The 15,110-nt window shown below is 45.5% G+C and overlaps 1 protein-coding gene across 5 annotated transcripts in view; it reads left to right on the top strand.

Annotated features, from left to right (window-relative positions):
- Positions 1 to 15,069, top strand: part of RALGAPB (Ral GTPase activating protein non-catalytic subunit beta) — a 69,301-nt gene extending 54,232 nt beyond the window's left edge. For all 5 annotated transcript variants that reach the window (XM_051633464.1, XM_051633463.1, XM_051633462.1 and 2 more), the window contains 7 exons: positions 1,419 to 1,584; positions 4,453 to 4,575; positions 5,311 to 5,447; positions 6,224 to 6,332; positions 9,557 to 9,635; positions 10,143 to 10,291; positions 10,989 to 15,069. In XM_051633464.1, coding sequence (XP_051489424.1) covers positions 1,419 to 1,584; positions 4,453 to 4,575; positions 5,311 to 5,447; positions 6,224 to 6,332; positions 9,557 to 9,635; positions 10,143 to 10,291; positions 10,989 to 11,182 — 957 coding nt within the window. In that variant the 3' untranslated portion in view covers positions 11,183 to 15,069. The remainder of the gene's footprint in view (positions 1 to 1,418; positions 1,585 to 4,452; positions 4,576 to 5,310; positions 5,448 to 6,223; positions 6,333 to 9,556; positions 9,636 to 10,142; positions 10,292 to 10,988) is intronic.
- The last annotated feature ends 41 nt before the right edge of the window (positions 15,070 to 15,110 follow it).

The raw sequence follows: 15,110 nt of genomic DNA, 5'->3' as shown, positions 1-15,110 counted from the left end.
TCAGCTCAGAACTTCGTTCTGAGAGGTCACCACTCTCCTGTCACAGTGGGTGGAGCCAGCTGTATTTGATGCTGCACAGCCCAGATGAGTGACATCTAGCCTGCTGGGTGTTGCATTAGGCCCAAATATTTTTCTGTGCTGGTAGGGAGGCTTTTCCACCTGAGAAGGGTCTCATGGCAATTATTTATACAGAGTAATGGAACTGCCGCACACTTTACATCATTATACTTCACATAATTAGATATTCTTTTAAAATACCCCCTTGTCCTTGCTTTACTGCAAATCATTTTTTGCAGTGGGCTCATATACAGAAACATACAGTTGCCCGAAGCCTGAGCTTACCTGTTTTTTGGAATTGTCTTCTGAACTGTACTTTATTCATTCTGAAACATGGCTAGGATTTCAGTGTGCTCGGTAATGAGAACAGTAGGAGTATTTCAGTGCTGTGTGTCTAGTAACTGCTGAATATTGTATGAGGCATCAGGATGGTGTGCCAGGACCGTGTGGATATGAGGAACCTTCTGTCTGGAATCTTTCCTTCCAGTGCCCATCCCTGTCCCTGCAGTTTCTGCTCTGTTGGAGCCCATGTCCCAGTGTATTGCTCCCACACAAACCAAGCTCAGAGACACTTCTGCCACAAAACAAATTGTCAGTTGGCCCGGGAAGGATGGATGGGTGTGTGTGCAGTGATGACTGTCCCACAAATCCCAGTGGTTCTGCTACACCAAATCACAAACCATCCATGTCTCCCTGTGTGCTGTTTGGTGAAGGTCTCAATTTTCACTTGGTCACAACGGCATAAAAGTTGCCTTTGGGTGTAGAAACATCCCAGATTTTTATAAGAAGTAGGATTTTGGGTTTCAAGTGAACAGTACAGTGTGACATTTAATTAAAGTAGGGGTTCGATCCTGCTGAAAGTTGATTTCCAAAATCTGTTTCATAACTCAGCATGCAGTGAGTTCTGCCTTCTAAATCACTGTGTGTCATGCACAGATGAGTAGTGATAAAATGCCTTTCTCCTAAAATTTCACCTCAGTCATGAAAATTGTCCAGAAAATTCTTATGTTACATTTGGTGCTAATGCAGATTCTGTGCTGAACAGTTCTGTAGTTTATCCCTGATGAGTGGATAAATCTTAAAACTGCCATTTTTTAGCGGTTTGAGTAACTGATTTACAGGCCTTGGCGATGATGGCAGAAAGACAAGTTGGTTGACTAGGACATGGCCAAGCAGGATGGGAGGATGCTGGGCAGCAGGGAGTTGTGTCCATGTCCAAGTCTGGAGTCCCAGGCTCTCTGAATCACTGTATTTGGGCAAAGCCACATTGGTGGCATAAAATTTTAATTAAAAAACTGGAAAGGAAGAGAGCTCCTTCCTGGAGTCTCCCCTACCTAGCATGGTGCTGCTGGTTGTTTCAGATCCTGAAGAACATGGAGTCTTCCAGAATTGTTCAGCCACACTTCCTGGAGTTCTTGCTGTCTCTTGGCTGGTCTGTTGATGTGGGGAAGCACCCTGGCTGGACTGGCCATGTCTCAACAAGCTGGTCAATCAACAGCTGCAGTGATGAAGAGGGACCCGAGCAAGGTAAGATGTAGTAAAGAGTGTAATACTAAATTAAGCTGTTTAGGCTCTTTATGAGACAATTAATTAAAATTTATTGCTTTGAATACCTGTCTGAGCACTTGTATTTTTTTTTTTATAAGTGTTCATGCTTACTAGAAAGGAATGTGTAAATACTAGATTAAGCTTCAAGTCAGAATGAGCAAAACTCATGTCTGTGTGTGTTGTTTGGAGGAAGCAGCCTCAGCAAGAAATGCCTCTGGGCTATATCTTTAGCTGACTTGATGAGTCTTTAACTCAGGTGAAAATGGATACAGATTGTGCTGCATTTTGACAAATAGACATGAAATACTGTGTGATTTTTATGTTCTGGAAGTAGATTAAAATGAGATGTTGACTGTCAAGTTAACCTTGTACTCACACTTAGCAGGAAGTCATGAAAACAAGCTACAGTTTGTAGGTCAGGGGGGTTGGAGCCCACACTCAGCTCTTCTCCTGTCCTGCTTAATTTACTCTGCTTTTTTCCACTACAGCAACTCCTTCTCTGGCCTTGTCACATGCCACCCTCTCCCCATTCTGTCAGCCAAAATGATCCTCAGGTAGTGAATTGCTGTCCCAGGGCCCTGAGTGGGAAGTTGTATTAGTTTCTGCCTTGAAGAATAACAGTTGGATTACCTGAGGTTCTGATAGTGTCTGGGTTGGCTTCATTGTGGTTGATGGTCACTGCTCCAAGGGCCAGATGTTTTTTGGAGATCTTCAGAGCCTCAGCCTTCTCTGTGGGCCACACAAAGGCATGAACAGGCTGGTCCAGCATGTTCAGCATCTTTGGTCTGGTGTTTGCATCAGGTGCACGTGGTTGGAATGCTCTTCACTGGTCATTGTGGCCACGAGCTTCTCTCCATTTGTAGAACAAACTAGAAATGATAGAAGGCTTGAAATGTTGGGGAGAGGTTAAGAGAGCAGAAGCATGTATCTCTGAACAAGTCAGGAGAGGTGGAAAATGGTCTTGGTTTAATTGTCCTCTGAGCACAGGGTCAGACTCTGCTGTACTTGGGGGCTGCCCTACCTTAGTGAGGTCACCTGTTTGGATGTGACCTTTTTAATTTGGATTCTTTTCAGCCATTTGGATTAGATCACAGAACAATGAAGAGTTGAATTAGTTCAACAAAGTGGGGGAAGAAGGAACTGAAAAAGGATTCAGGGATTGGGAAGAAGGATGGGCTAATTCAGAGGGCACATACTCTAGTGGCACGGTGGGTTTTTTGGGATTGTGTGGTGGTGTTGGTTTTGTGGGGTGTGGTTGTAGTTTTGTGGTTTTTCTTTCTTTTTTTGTTTTTTTCTTTTGTTTGTTTGTTGTTTTTTCCTGCCCTGGGTGGATGGTTGGACTTGGTGGTCTTAGAGGTCTTCTCCAACCTTGGTGGTTCTGTGACTCTGTAATCCGGTTCTGTTGTTGGAAGAATCCATGAGTGGAGTCACACCTTTAGCAAGCAATGGCTAAAAACCTGAAATGGTAGATTTAAAGTAGACTTGGACCAAATTGTGAAGATTGCTTGCTTTGTTTTCTTCTACAATCTTTGCTATGACTAAGTCTCCTTATTTTACTAAACATGCTTTTTCTTTGTGGATGGCTCTGATGGTAAAAAACACATTCAGGAGTTTAGAGCAGCTTCCAGTGAGACATGATTAAAATAAATTCACAGGCATATGCTTTAGTTTTGTTTCCCTGAACACCCCCAAAAGCAAAGAAGTTCTTAAACAGTTGGGTCTGGGTTGTGGTGCTGGTCCCTGGGAGCTGTAAACTGGGAGCTGGTTGAGTGGCAGGACTCAGAGGGTAGTGATTAGTGGTGCAGGGTTGAGTTGGAGGCTTGTAACCAGTAGTTGCTCCCTGGGTCTTGTCTTGTTCAATGAATTAATTAATTGATGGACTAGACAAGGGGACAGGGTGTCTCCTCAGCAAGTTCACTGATGCTACAAACCTGGGAGGGCTGGCAGATACACCAGAGGGCTGTGCTGCCATCCAGTGTGACCTGGACAGGATGGAGAACTGGGCAGGGAGGAACATGATGAGATTCAACAAGGGCAAGTGTGAGGTCCTGCGCCTGGGGGGGAACAACCCCATGCATCAGTACAGGGTGGGGGATGACCTGGTGGAAAGCAGCCCTGAGGAGAAGGATCTTGGAGTCCTGGTAGACAACATGTTGAGCCAACAATGTGCCCTTGTGGCCAAGATGGCCAATGGTATCCTGGGTTGCATTAGGAAGAGTGTGGTCAGCAGGCTGAGGTAGGTCATCCTTCCCCTGTTCTGCTCTGGTGAGGCCACATCTGGAGAACTGTGTCCAATTCTGAACTCTCTAGTTCAAGAGAGACACGGAACAGCTGGAGAAGAGTCCAGTGGAGGGCAGCAAAGATGACTGGGGGATTGGAGCATCTCTCTTATGAAGAAAGGCTGAGAGAGCTGGGACTGTTCAGCCTGGAGAGGAGAAGGCTGGGGGGAGGCCGTATCAATATCTATAAATACATAAAGTGTGGGTTTAAGGAGAATGGAGCCAGACAGGACAAGGACAATGGGCACATCCTGGAACACAGGAAGTTCCACCTCAACATGAGGAAAAAACTTCTTTCCTGTGACAGAGCCCTGGACAGGCTGCCTGGAAAGGTTGTCGAGTTTCCTTCTCTGGAGACTTCCAAACCTGCTTGGATAAAAAATAAAAAAAAAAAAAATAAAAAAATTATGTGACAGTGGTTGTTAGCCATGGGATTTGAAGTCTTCTCATTTTGAAATAAGATCTGTGTGATTTCTTCTCATTGATTGCACCTTGAAGGTGTTCTGAGGCAGTGTACAAAAAGATGGAGCTTCCTTTTAACTAAACTTTCCTTTTATGTCCATTTCAGATGATCTAATTATTTCAGAAGATGTTGGGGCAAGTATCTTCAACGGGCAGAAGAAGGTGCTGTACTATGCTGATGCCTTGACAGAAATTGCTTTTGTTGTCCCATCACCAGTGGAGTCCCTAAGTAAGATCACTTTGTACACGCTGTTTCCAAAACAACATTTTGTTAGAGAGCTTTTTCAGAAGTAGAACCTAAAGAAACTAAATAACCAGTAGTGTGCCTGGCAAGATCCTTGTCTGAAAGCTACTGATGTTTAAACTACAACATCCTAATCCCTTGACTCCTCCTGAAGTGTTGTCTGTTCTGGGGCCCTTTTTCTCAGTCTAAGCCTCAGTATCTGCCCAGGTTTGCACACCAGTGTTGCACAAGTGTTGCTCTTGCCCCAGGTGTGTTAGGTTGGACGTGTCTGGTTTGTCACCAACTGGGGACGTTTCTTTTTATCTCCTGACTTGATGACATGCTCCTGCAGCACATGGCGGAGCATGGACACAACTGCTGTGTAGATCATCAACAGCCCTCATGACATCTTTTGCACACTAAAACCAGTGTGCTAAAGTTCCCTAGAATAAAAGGGCTATGAGGAGATGGTAGCTGTGGGAAGGAGGAGACTATTCCATAGGAAATGGATGGGACATTCCTAAATCCATAGGGAGTGTTTTAATTGCTGTCTGTTTCTGGAGTAACTGGCAGTTGTCCACTGCTGAATCCTCTGCCTGCTTTTCAGTGCTGTATTGACTTGATGGTAAATGTGTTTAGTTTTGAAAACTTAACAACCTTTTTAGTTTGAAGATCTTACATATGATAGCTTGAGGTTTTTGGCGGAAGAAAAAATAACCCCACCTTTCTTCTGGCTTACAGCTGATTCACTGGAAAGCAATGTCTCTGACCAAGAAAGTGACTCCAACATGGATCTGCTGCCAGGAATATTGAAGCAGCAGTCTCTGACACTGGAACTGTTCCCCAATCATACAGACAATCTTAATGCCTCCCAGCGGGTAAGGCAAAACTTGCATTGGAAAATGGCATTCAGATATATATACACTTTAATTTTTTATTTTTAATTTTAATTATTTTTTTTAAGAAGCACATGGGCAACGATGCAGCATTTTTGATAGTATGTGACTTGGTTTCCTAGCATTTGGAGCTACTTGTTCCAGGCCATAAATCTTTAGCATCCACTTTGGTCCTGCCAGAACTTGCACCAGCAGTAATCCATTAAATAAAATATAAACCTTAAACACAATAAGTAGTAATGCTCTGCCTGTTGAGATCTTGATACAAACAGGAAAAGTATATAGAGCGTTTGCATTGTAGTTCAGACTCAAATCCGTGCTTGGAAATTTAGGATGGATAGACATGGACACTTTATACCTAACCAGATTAATGTAGTTGTGTCTGAAGCATCAGATGAGAAGTTGCTTTGGTCTGGGAGCACAGCAGAAAACCAGGAACTGCTGCAAGTTAGCAAAGGATTTACAGCTGCTCTTGTATAGAATTATCTTCCAAATGTATATGTAGTTACTGATTTAAGATCTTCAAGAACATTAAGAAAAGCTTGAACCAGTTTTTTAATAGTGAATATATAATGAATGTTGAATATGAACATTGCAGAGATCCTGGGTGGGCAGTGCCTCCCCCATCGCAATAGCTGGCAGAGGTTGGACCTGTCTGAGGTCTGAAAGACTAAGGAGCAAATGTGGGAATGCTTTCTGGCTGCACCACTGGACTCGGGATGTTTGCAAATGCTACTCTTCCCTTGTGTTCGAAACAGCTCAGTCCTACTTCCAGATCCAAGAGGGTGCCTCAGGGCCGGACCATTCCACCGATGGGACCTGAAACCAAAGTGTACGTGGTCTGGGTGGAACGTTATGATGATATAGGTGTGTAGAAGTTTTTATTGTTTGCTAAAGTAACAACAGGCAGGAACCAGAGGAAAGACTCTGTTCCGTTCCTCTGTAAAATGCTAAAGCCTTATTAGTGTCTGTAACTGACACTTTTAAGATTCTAAAACATTCTCTGATATGAGTGGTGGTCCGTGGGGTGTACGTGAATCGGTGGCATGTAGGTCTGGGGATGATTGCAGCTCTGGCAGTACGTGTGAAATGTTGTCATGCACCTTCTGAGGCTTAACACACAAGGAAGGCAAGTGTAGCCCTTTTGTGAGCTCCCTCACAAACTGCTGCTGTCTCCTCAGAGTGGATCTGTTGCTCTTCCTTTACAAAGCCATGACTTCTGACACCTGCTGTATTTGTGCTGAAGGGGTCACCGTCCTTGTTTAGATGGTACCTTTGAAACTGTTGTTCTCTCTATTGTGGGAGGGCTCATTTATTCTGTGCTTGTGTCCCACACTGTGCAGTCCCACATCCTTTCTGCACCTTTATTCAGGCAGGGTGCTGCTCCTCGTGCAACTTCATGCTCTTAGTTTGGTGTTTCCCCTTGGGCTCTGGGTACTGGCTGACCTGGAGGAGACCCAGCTTTGTCCATCCTGTTACACCCATGGCATGGACAATGGTGAGCAGCTGTCTGCTAGGCTTGAGGATTCCTTTAAGCCCCAAAAACTTCTTGTGTGCTGCTTCTAAGCCATGACCTGGCTTTAGTGCTACACCAGAGCCTCTCTGTACTGGCCTAGACCAGTGGAGTCTGTAACACTGGCCATTAAGAGATACTGTGTTCTATTTTTGGTTTCTAATTGTGGTTCCCAATCTAGTACTAGGGGCTGGACCTTAATTAAGCCCTTAACTTCTCCCAGAGAAAGCAACCACTAGAATGGGAGTGATCGAGACGAAGCTTTGAATAAAGTGTAGGTGTAAATTCTCAAGAAGACCACCTTGTCCTCAGCACACCCCCCATAGCTTTGCTGGGATCAGGAGGCTGACATCAAGTTCTGCAGCATCATTTCCTTATCCAGACATTATGTTTGTGCAAATGGGCCCAGAGGGTGTTCCCTTAGTTCCTGGAGTCCCTCAGCTACCTCAGTTCCTGAGCTGGTGTCCCTGACCCACTTCTTCCTCAGGTGGCAGCTAAAGCCAGCTCACTGCAGAGGCAGCAACTGCTGCACGAGCGTCTTTCTGCTTGGCTGCTTCTTTCAGCAGCTGTAGGAATTGTCCAAAGCTTCAGCCTTAAGCTGAAGAAATGAGTTTGTGAGCCTCAGTAAGAGTGGCAGTTGGATTTGGGGGGAGGAGGCCTCTTCAGAGTGGCTCCCAGCCCAGAGGCTCTGACTTCTGCCTCTGGTACATCTTTGAATCTGGCCAGTGGAAAAGCTGTCACTTTGCAGTCTGGGCTGTCCCCCCTGTGCCAACTGCACTAAAATACTTCTGGGGTCTTTCATACTCTCCAGCTTTTGTGTACTCCCAGCATCCCAGCTCTGATGGCAAAGGTGATTTTGGGCCTTGCACTCTTCCCACTGGCCAAGGTGTTGGCTCTATCCTGCTGTCTGATCAGTGCTGTCACAAGCCGGTACCGGGGGCTCCCGGCATCAGGTGCTTTTGCGACTGCCCCTCCCGACGTGGAGGGGCTTGTGAATGAGCCCGAGGGTCACACGCGGCGCTGCCTCTCACGGAGGAACGGCCGCCGCGGGGCCGTATTTCAGGGGGGGAGTTAGAAAGCCCCCCCACCCCACCATGCTCAGAAATGGCCTCTAAAACCAAGGCTTACTCCACAAACGAATTGGTTTATTAAGGGTTAACACAAACCGAGGGATGATGTTTAGGGAAAATGCAAATGTGAATGGCTACCAGGGAGATGATATAGATATAGATATATTTACACACAGTAAGAAAGCGTCCTTTAGGGAGGCAATGCAAAAGGTCCTGTGCTTTTAAGGGAGAGGGTTAAGGACCAAAGGGAGGAGGGAAGGAGGGAGGAAGCCCGACGTCAGTCCTGCTGAAGAGGTCGAGCTGTGTGTGCGAGTATGAGGAGAGGAGTGTGTGTGTGTGGTGATGTTCCCCTCTGGCTTGTCCCCGACTCCGTTCCCAGCAGCGGGTGCAGCGGCCGCTGGTTTCCCCTCCAGCGGCAGCAACACGGGGAGGGGGCTCCGGCCCCGACCCCAGGGCTCGGGACCCCGGCACGCTCGGCGCTGAGGCTCAGGCTGGACCCGGGGCAGGCAGGCAGGCAGGGTCCCAGCACCAGTGTCCGCAGCAGGGGGGTGTCCCAGGCAGAAAGCGTCCGAACGGGCCTCAGGGAGGAGGGAAGGGCCCACCTGCTGCCCTCGCCCCTTTGATACCCCCTGACCCACCCGTCCAGTCAGTGTCACTGTCCAGAGCCAACGAGCGTCCATCAGCCCCACGTTAGGGCGGTGACTGCCAGGGGCACAGGGTGGCTTGTTGCCCATCCTTTCTGTCCCGGGCCACATCTGTTGTTTTGGGTTCCGTTGTCCTTGAGAAGCAAGTCTGGTTTAGTCCATTAGCTGGGGATAATCAGGAGAGGCCTTTGCTGGCTGAAAAGGCATTTTGTTTAGACTGATGTGGGGAAGAAAGAACAGTTTCCCACAAGTGCTTTTGGGAATAACTCTCAACATCTCTCAGTTCTTGCCCCTAAACAAGTGGATGGAACTGCCACATCCGCTTCCAGGTGTCCCAGCTCTTCCTGCTTTCTCCTGCACCCTCTTTATGCACTCGTGTGTTACCAGGTGCATGGCAGTGGAGTTGTAGGCTGTGGTGAGGATCCACAGAGCTTGGATTTGAGGACTGATATGTTTGTTGGAGCAGGGCTCAAGAGAACTGTGGAGGTGAGGGACAGTATCATTTGAAATGACCAGCAGTGTTCTTGGGGATGATTACTTGCAGATAAGTAAAGACGCTGTTGAATAATAGTTAGAAAGCTCTTTTTGGGACTGAAATACTTCACCTCCTTCCTGCTTTTGCTCTTGAGACTTTGGGTTTGTGAGAATTGAGAGTCTGGGACATGTGTTACCTAATCCACTGGGTTTAGGATGGTTAAGGTGTGTCCAGACACCATGAATCTCAAGTTTAAAAGCAAACACAGACTTTGCATCACCAGCAGTGCAAGAGCATCCATGGTGTAAATGCTTGAGGACTGCCTGGTTTTGACCAAAGCCCCAGAACTGTGGCAGATACACTTTATTCATTGCATCCTCTTCTTACAGAAAACTTCCCCCTCCCTGATCTGATGTCTGAGACTAGCACTGGTGTGGAAACTACAGCCAATAGTAGCACTTCCCTAAGGTAGGACTGCTCTTATTTTCAGGATTTTTCTTGATTCTTCCAAGCAAAAGTTTCGGCTTCAAAAGTCATGACTGAGATTGTTCACATTCTTCAGCTGTTACAGGCAACCCTGAAAGCTCTAGGCAGTCATGTTGAAAAAGACAGATGAGTCTCATCAGTGGACTTTTTTGTTGAAAAAATGGAAAGTTTCAGATCACTGCAGTTTCAACATAAATTAAGGAACAGAAAATACGTGGATTTTTTCTTGAGGCTGTGATTAACCTCCCTCCTGTTTCACTCCCTTGTGAGGTGCTAATGCTGCAAGGCTTTAACAGACAGTCCTGTGGTGATAGAAGATCACAAACTGTGCAGTTGATACAACCTTTCCAAAGTCCAGAGGATGCACAGAAGTCCTGCTGGTTCAGCCACAAGACATTTCTTAACATTCATAAGTGATCATTTCTCATCTGTAGATTAATTGAAACAATGTTGTAAAACTGATTTAACACTCGTGGCTTTTCCCTTAAGATCTACCACTCCTGAGAAAGAAGTTCCTGTGATCTTCATCCATCCCTTAAACACTGGCTTATTCAGGATAAAACTACAAGGAGCAACTGGGAAATTCAACATGGTTATCCCACTGGTGGATGGAATGATCGTCAGTCGGAGAGCTCTTGGTAAGCTAAAGACTTTTAGGAAAGCTCATGTTTCGTTTTGTTGTAAATAATAATTTAGCTGCAAAATACATGGGCTACAGTCTTTCATTGGAAGAAATAATTGGGCATGGCAGAACAAAATAAAAACGTGCTTTTTGCAGCAGCAGAAGGAAGCAGAAACAGCAGAGGGAGCAGGTGGTCAGCACTGAACCTCAGTATGGCTGGTCTCCACTGCAGTCATAGGGGGAGAGAAGTGAAGGGCTGGAGCTAGTAGTGGTGGAAGGAGAAGGTAAATGCCTGTTATTTAGGTAAGAGACCAGGAATGTGACCCTAATGTTGATCATGGAGAGCCAAGGCACTGGAGCTGCTTGACTGCCAGAGGGTCCTGCTGAATTTTTTGGGCTGTCCTGGCATGCTGTGTGTGTTCCTTCTGTTTTAGAAGCTGAATAGTCAATAAAAGTCACGGAACTGAGGATTTTCTAATGTGTTCAGTACAAATACTGAACTCACTTTGCAGGCCTGTCTGTGCTGTCCTCCTTTTCCTGTGTTCCTGGATTAATCAATGGATCAAAAAAGATGTCAAAGATTAACCTAATGAGGTTCAACAAGAAGAAGCATAGATAGGCCTGGATCCAACATTGCCTTCAGCTGCAAAGCCAGCAGAGGGGTGCAGGCTTGGGTTTGTATAAACTTGATTCCAATGTTGTTTCTTTTTCAGGTTTCTTAGTGAGGCAGACAGTAATAAATATTTGTCGGAGAAAGAGGCTGGAAAGTGATTCCTACAACCCCCCCCACGTCCGCCGAAAACAGAAGATCGCAGACATTGTCCATAAGTACAGGAACAGGCAGCTGGAGCCTGAGTTTTATACCTCACTTTTCCAGGAGGTTGGGCTCAAGAACTGCAACCCCTAGGTCATTATCCTTCCAGGACAATTAGATCAGAGCTTGGTGGCTACAGTAAGGAAAAGAGTTAAATAACAACAACAAATTTCCTCAGCCCTCCGGAATTCAGGAAATCATATCCTAGCACAAGTCAGCAGATACCATGTGGGAGGAATGAGAAATGCACCCAAAACATTCAGTTGGAATATTGACTGAATTCACCTACCTTCAGAAGATTATGTACTTCCAGTCTTCCTGGATGCTAGCAACATAATTCCCTCATCCAATCATTTATTCCAGATTAATTAGGAACTCTTAAGTGTCCCGTTCTGTGAGAAGAAAACAATCAGAACAAAACCATCTCTGCATATAAGGATGGAAAACAAAGTACAAACAAACTTACCTTCAGACATCTCACTACACCCGTGTCAGAGGAGGAGGGAGCAGATTCAGAGCATGAACTGTCCCTGTGAGAACTTCAAAGACATTTTCAGCCCCCCTCAGCTCAACAGAAGATCCTGCACTGCTTGTAACCTGTGTCCCAGAAGCAAGAGGAGGAAGATTGCTTGGAAACATCAGGTCATGGAATTCATAGCCAAGATCCTGTGCTTCTCAGTTCCCTCTGTGGCTGGGAGTGAGACCATCAACATAGGTGGTTTCTGTTGCACTGGCAGCAACAACCACCTGAAACTACTTGACTTTCCAACCTAAGTTACTACTAGAGAACAGCTCTTGGTTATATAAAAACAAGGTTGTGACTTTCAGGTCTGTTGCAAAATGTCACATATAATTTTAGCACCTTGATTTTTAATTTTTTTTAATGCTACTAGTTAATTTATTCGGAAGTGTCTGTGTTACCTACTCACCATTTCCATAAAAGGTGTAAAACTTGCTTCCCTTCCATTGGATTGAAATCTGAGATTCTGGGGCTGCCTCCTGCCTGGTATTTATAGCATCAGCAGTTTTCGCAGCTTCTGTAACACTTTTCAGAAGCTCCTGTTAAACAGACTACAGCAACTCAGAAAGAAAATTCAATAATTCTTCTTTTTCCCCATGAACCTGCTGATCCCTGAAAGCCCCTTTGGAGTTAGAGCTGAAAGTGGTTTGGAATCTCCGGTGCTTTCTTGTGCTCGGCAGCAGTGGTTCCCTCTCACCTGGGTCAGAGATTTGCATTTTCAGCCTGTGGATTTTCTGTGCTCAGGAGTTGAAGGATCTGCTGGGAAAAGGTGTTTGCAACTGCAGATGAGGTGTTGGGATCAGGGAAGCTGCAGCGGGCACTGGAAGAGGGGGAGCCTGGCCTGGGGCAGCCCAGCCCTGTTGCAGTGTGAATCATCACTGGTGCTCCCAGAGATGCAGTTTGGGATCTCTGGCAGCAACACGTGGCCTTTTCCTTCCAGCCAGGAGGTGATGTGAGACCAAGAGTATGAGCAGGAATTTGGGGAGCTCCTCACATTACTCCCAAAGTGTTTTAATTAGCTTTTTAATGTACATTGCAGTAGTACCATGTACTTCTGATATTCCAGAGTTACTTTTTGCAACAGTTCTGACCTGAAACCATCTTAATTGTGTCATTACAACTTACCTGCCAAGGACAAACCCTGATCCTGTCTTTTCATGGGTCTTTTCACAAAGACTTAGTGGAAACACAGGCTCCTAAAAATACACGTGGAAGGACTTTCAGGAAGTCAACCAAAGGAGTTTTAGGTGACATGTGCTTGTTGCAGGGGACAAGCACACTGGTCTCTCAACTCAGGAGCTCTGGATTTTGATCCACATGAGTCACAAGTGAAAGAATGAATGAAACCATATAAAGAAAACCACTGTAGAAGTAAGCATGATGGCTGGCCCAGGTTTCCTGATGCCCAGGAGGAGCTGCAAGGCAGCCTCTGAGTGTACTGGAAAAGCTGTGAAGGGAAACTGAGGCACCTTCAGCCTCCTGCCAGTATCAGTTTAATGCACGAACACTAAATTTACCCACATTTTGTATGTACCTATTGGATCTAATTAATGGCCAAACACACCTTAGTCCACTGATTTAAAAGGCATGACCAGTGCGTGTGTAACAAATAAACATACTGAGCAATCAAATGTCTGCACATCTTCAATAACCTACCAACAAAAGCCACACATTGTAGCTAAGTGTATGTTACACACAAAGTCCTTGGTTTATGGAGTGATGAGCTACAAAAATAGTCCTTTCAGGCATGTGGGTACAGCCAGCACCCCACAGACCTGTGCCTTTGGTTTGGGGAAACTTTGGGTATTTTCCACAAGGACCAAGGACCAAAAGAGTTTGAACTAGATAATCTTTAAGGTCTCTTTTGTAAATGGTTTGTTGCCTGGCTGAAGAACAGTCTTGGGTCTGGAACAGTCCTGACAGCAATGGAAGTGTTTAGAAGTTGTGAAAGAAGGTGACTGTTGGGCATGGGACTGCTGAGCCCATGGGGAAGCAGCTCTGTGGAACTGTAACACTGGGTGGTCAACCCATCCCAGGCCTGTGGTGTGACCTGCTGTCAGTGTTGGGTTCTGCTGGCTGGGAAGGTGAACCTTGCAGAAAGTCACAGCTCAGGATAGAAGGGTTGAGGTTACAGAGATATTTTGCCGTCCCACTTGGTTTGGGTGCCGGTCGCAGCAGCGAGTGCTCGTGGCAAACCTGTGCTGGGGGAAGGTGTCTGCAAGGAAGGTCCCACCTTCCCCTGCACGTGGGGAGGTCTCAGAATTCTTCATAAAATCTAAAACGCCAATTTGGGAGTGAAATCCTTGTCCTGTTCAAGTCAGTGACCCAACTCCACTGGCTTCAGCTAGTCCAGGGTCCAGCCTTGAGCTTTTTCCTCTGAAAGGCTTAGAGCAAACGAGCTTTATTTCAGCTGTCATTGAAAGAACGTGTCAGTCAAGACTCCAGAGGGGTTTTTTTTCATTACAAACTGCTGTCTTGAGTTTTCAACTTGACAGCTTGGGTGGCTTGGGTTTGCATTCCTGTTCACTGGGGGGTCGAGCACCGACCACTTGCTTCACAGGTGGTGTGACCCTGGTCTGAGCTCACAGGAAGCTTCGTGCTGCAGGAGCTGAGTAGCAAATGTGGCCTAATAACTAAACTGACACTTTCTCTTTTCCTAAGACCCTTCTGTTTGGGTTCATAATTTCTGCTTTGAATCATGGCATCCTTTTAATGGGGCAGAAAGAGGGGGAACCATTGTCACCTTCTTAAACACAATCTTGAAATTGCAGAAGTTTTAGTACCTTAATAAAGACTGTCCTTTAAAGAAAAGCATCTTAAGGGTACTTCAAAAAGGGCACTACAGCTTTGGAGCAAAGAGGAGAGGGAAGGACAGTGCCTGTGGAAACCATGGTGTCCATGTGGAGAGCAGCATGTGCAGGAGGCTGGAGGGCAGAGCAGCCTCTCACTGCTCCTCTGGCTGGATGTGCTGGGTCTCCACAGGTGACAGCATCTCTTTCCTGAGAGGTTCTGCATGCCCAGAAAGATTGAGAGAATTAAATTTCAACCTAACAGGCAAACTTAATGATTGTGTAATTGAGTGATGTCTTTGAAGGCAAACACAGACCTTTTCCACATGGATTTTAGCAGGAGCAATTAGAAATTAGAAGGCCAGGTATCATGTGCTTCAAATCATATACAATTTGTATGGATTTCTGTATGTTGCCAAGACATGATCTTTTTGTTCTTATTGTATTTTTCTGTAAATATTCCTGGCGCTAAGTTGTAAAGTAAAGGCAAAATGTAAATATGAAGATGTGAACTATGTTCCCTTGTCTCTAGTACTTTATCTCTTATTTGTTTAGGGAAGGCACACAAAGGCTTGTTTGTATTTATGCCAATTCTTTGTCCAGGAGAAACACATCAAATATTGAATGTAACACAGTTAGTCCAATAAATTTTAAAGATTCTTATCTAGTAACTTTTCAGTTGTCAATTTTAAATATTTTCCAATCCATGGGG

Source organism: Apus apus, chromosome 15 (assembly GCF_020740795.1).
Source record: "Apus apus isolate bApuApu2 chromosome 15, bApuApu2.pri.cur, whole genome shotgun sequence".
In the NCBI taxonomy this organism is placed as follows: domain Eukaryota; kingdom Metazoa; phylum Chordata; class Aves; order Apodiformes; family Apodidae; genus Apus; species Apus apus.
This window is presented reverse-complemented; position numbering and strand designations above follow the sequence as displayed.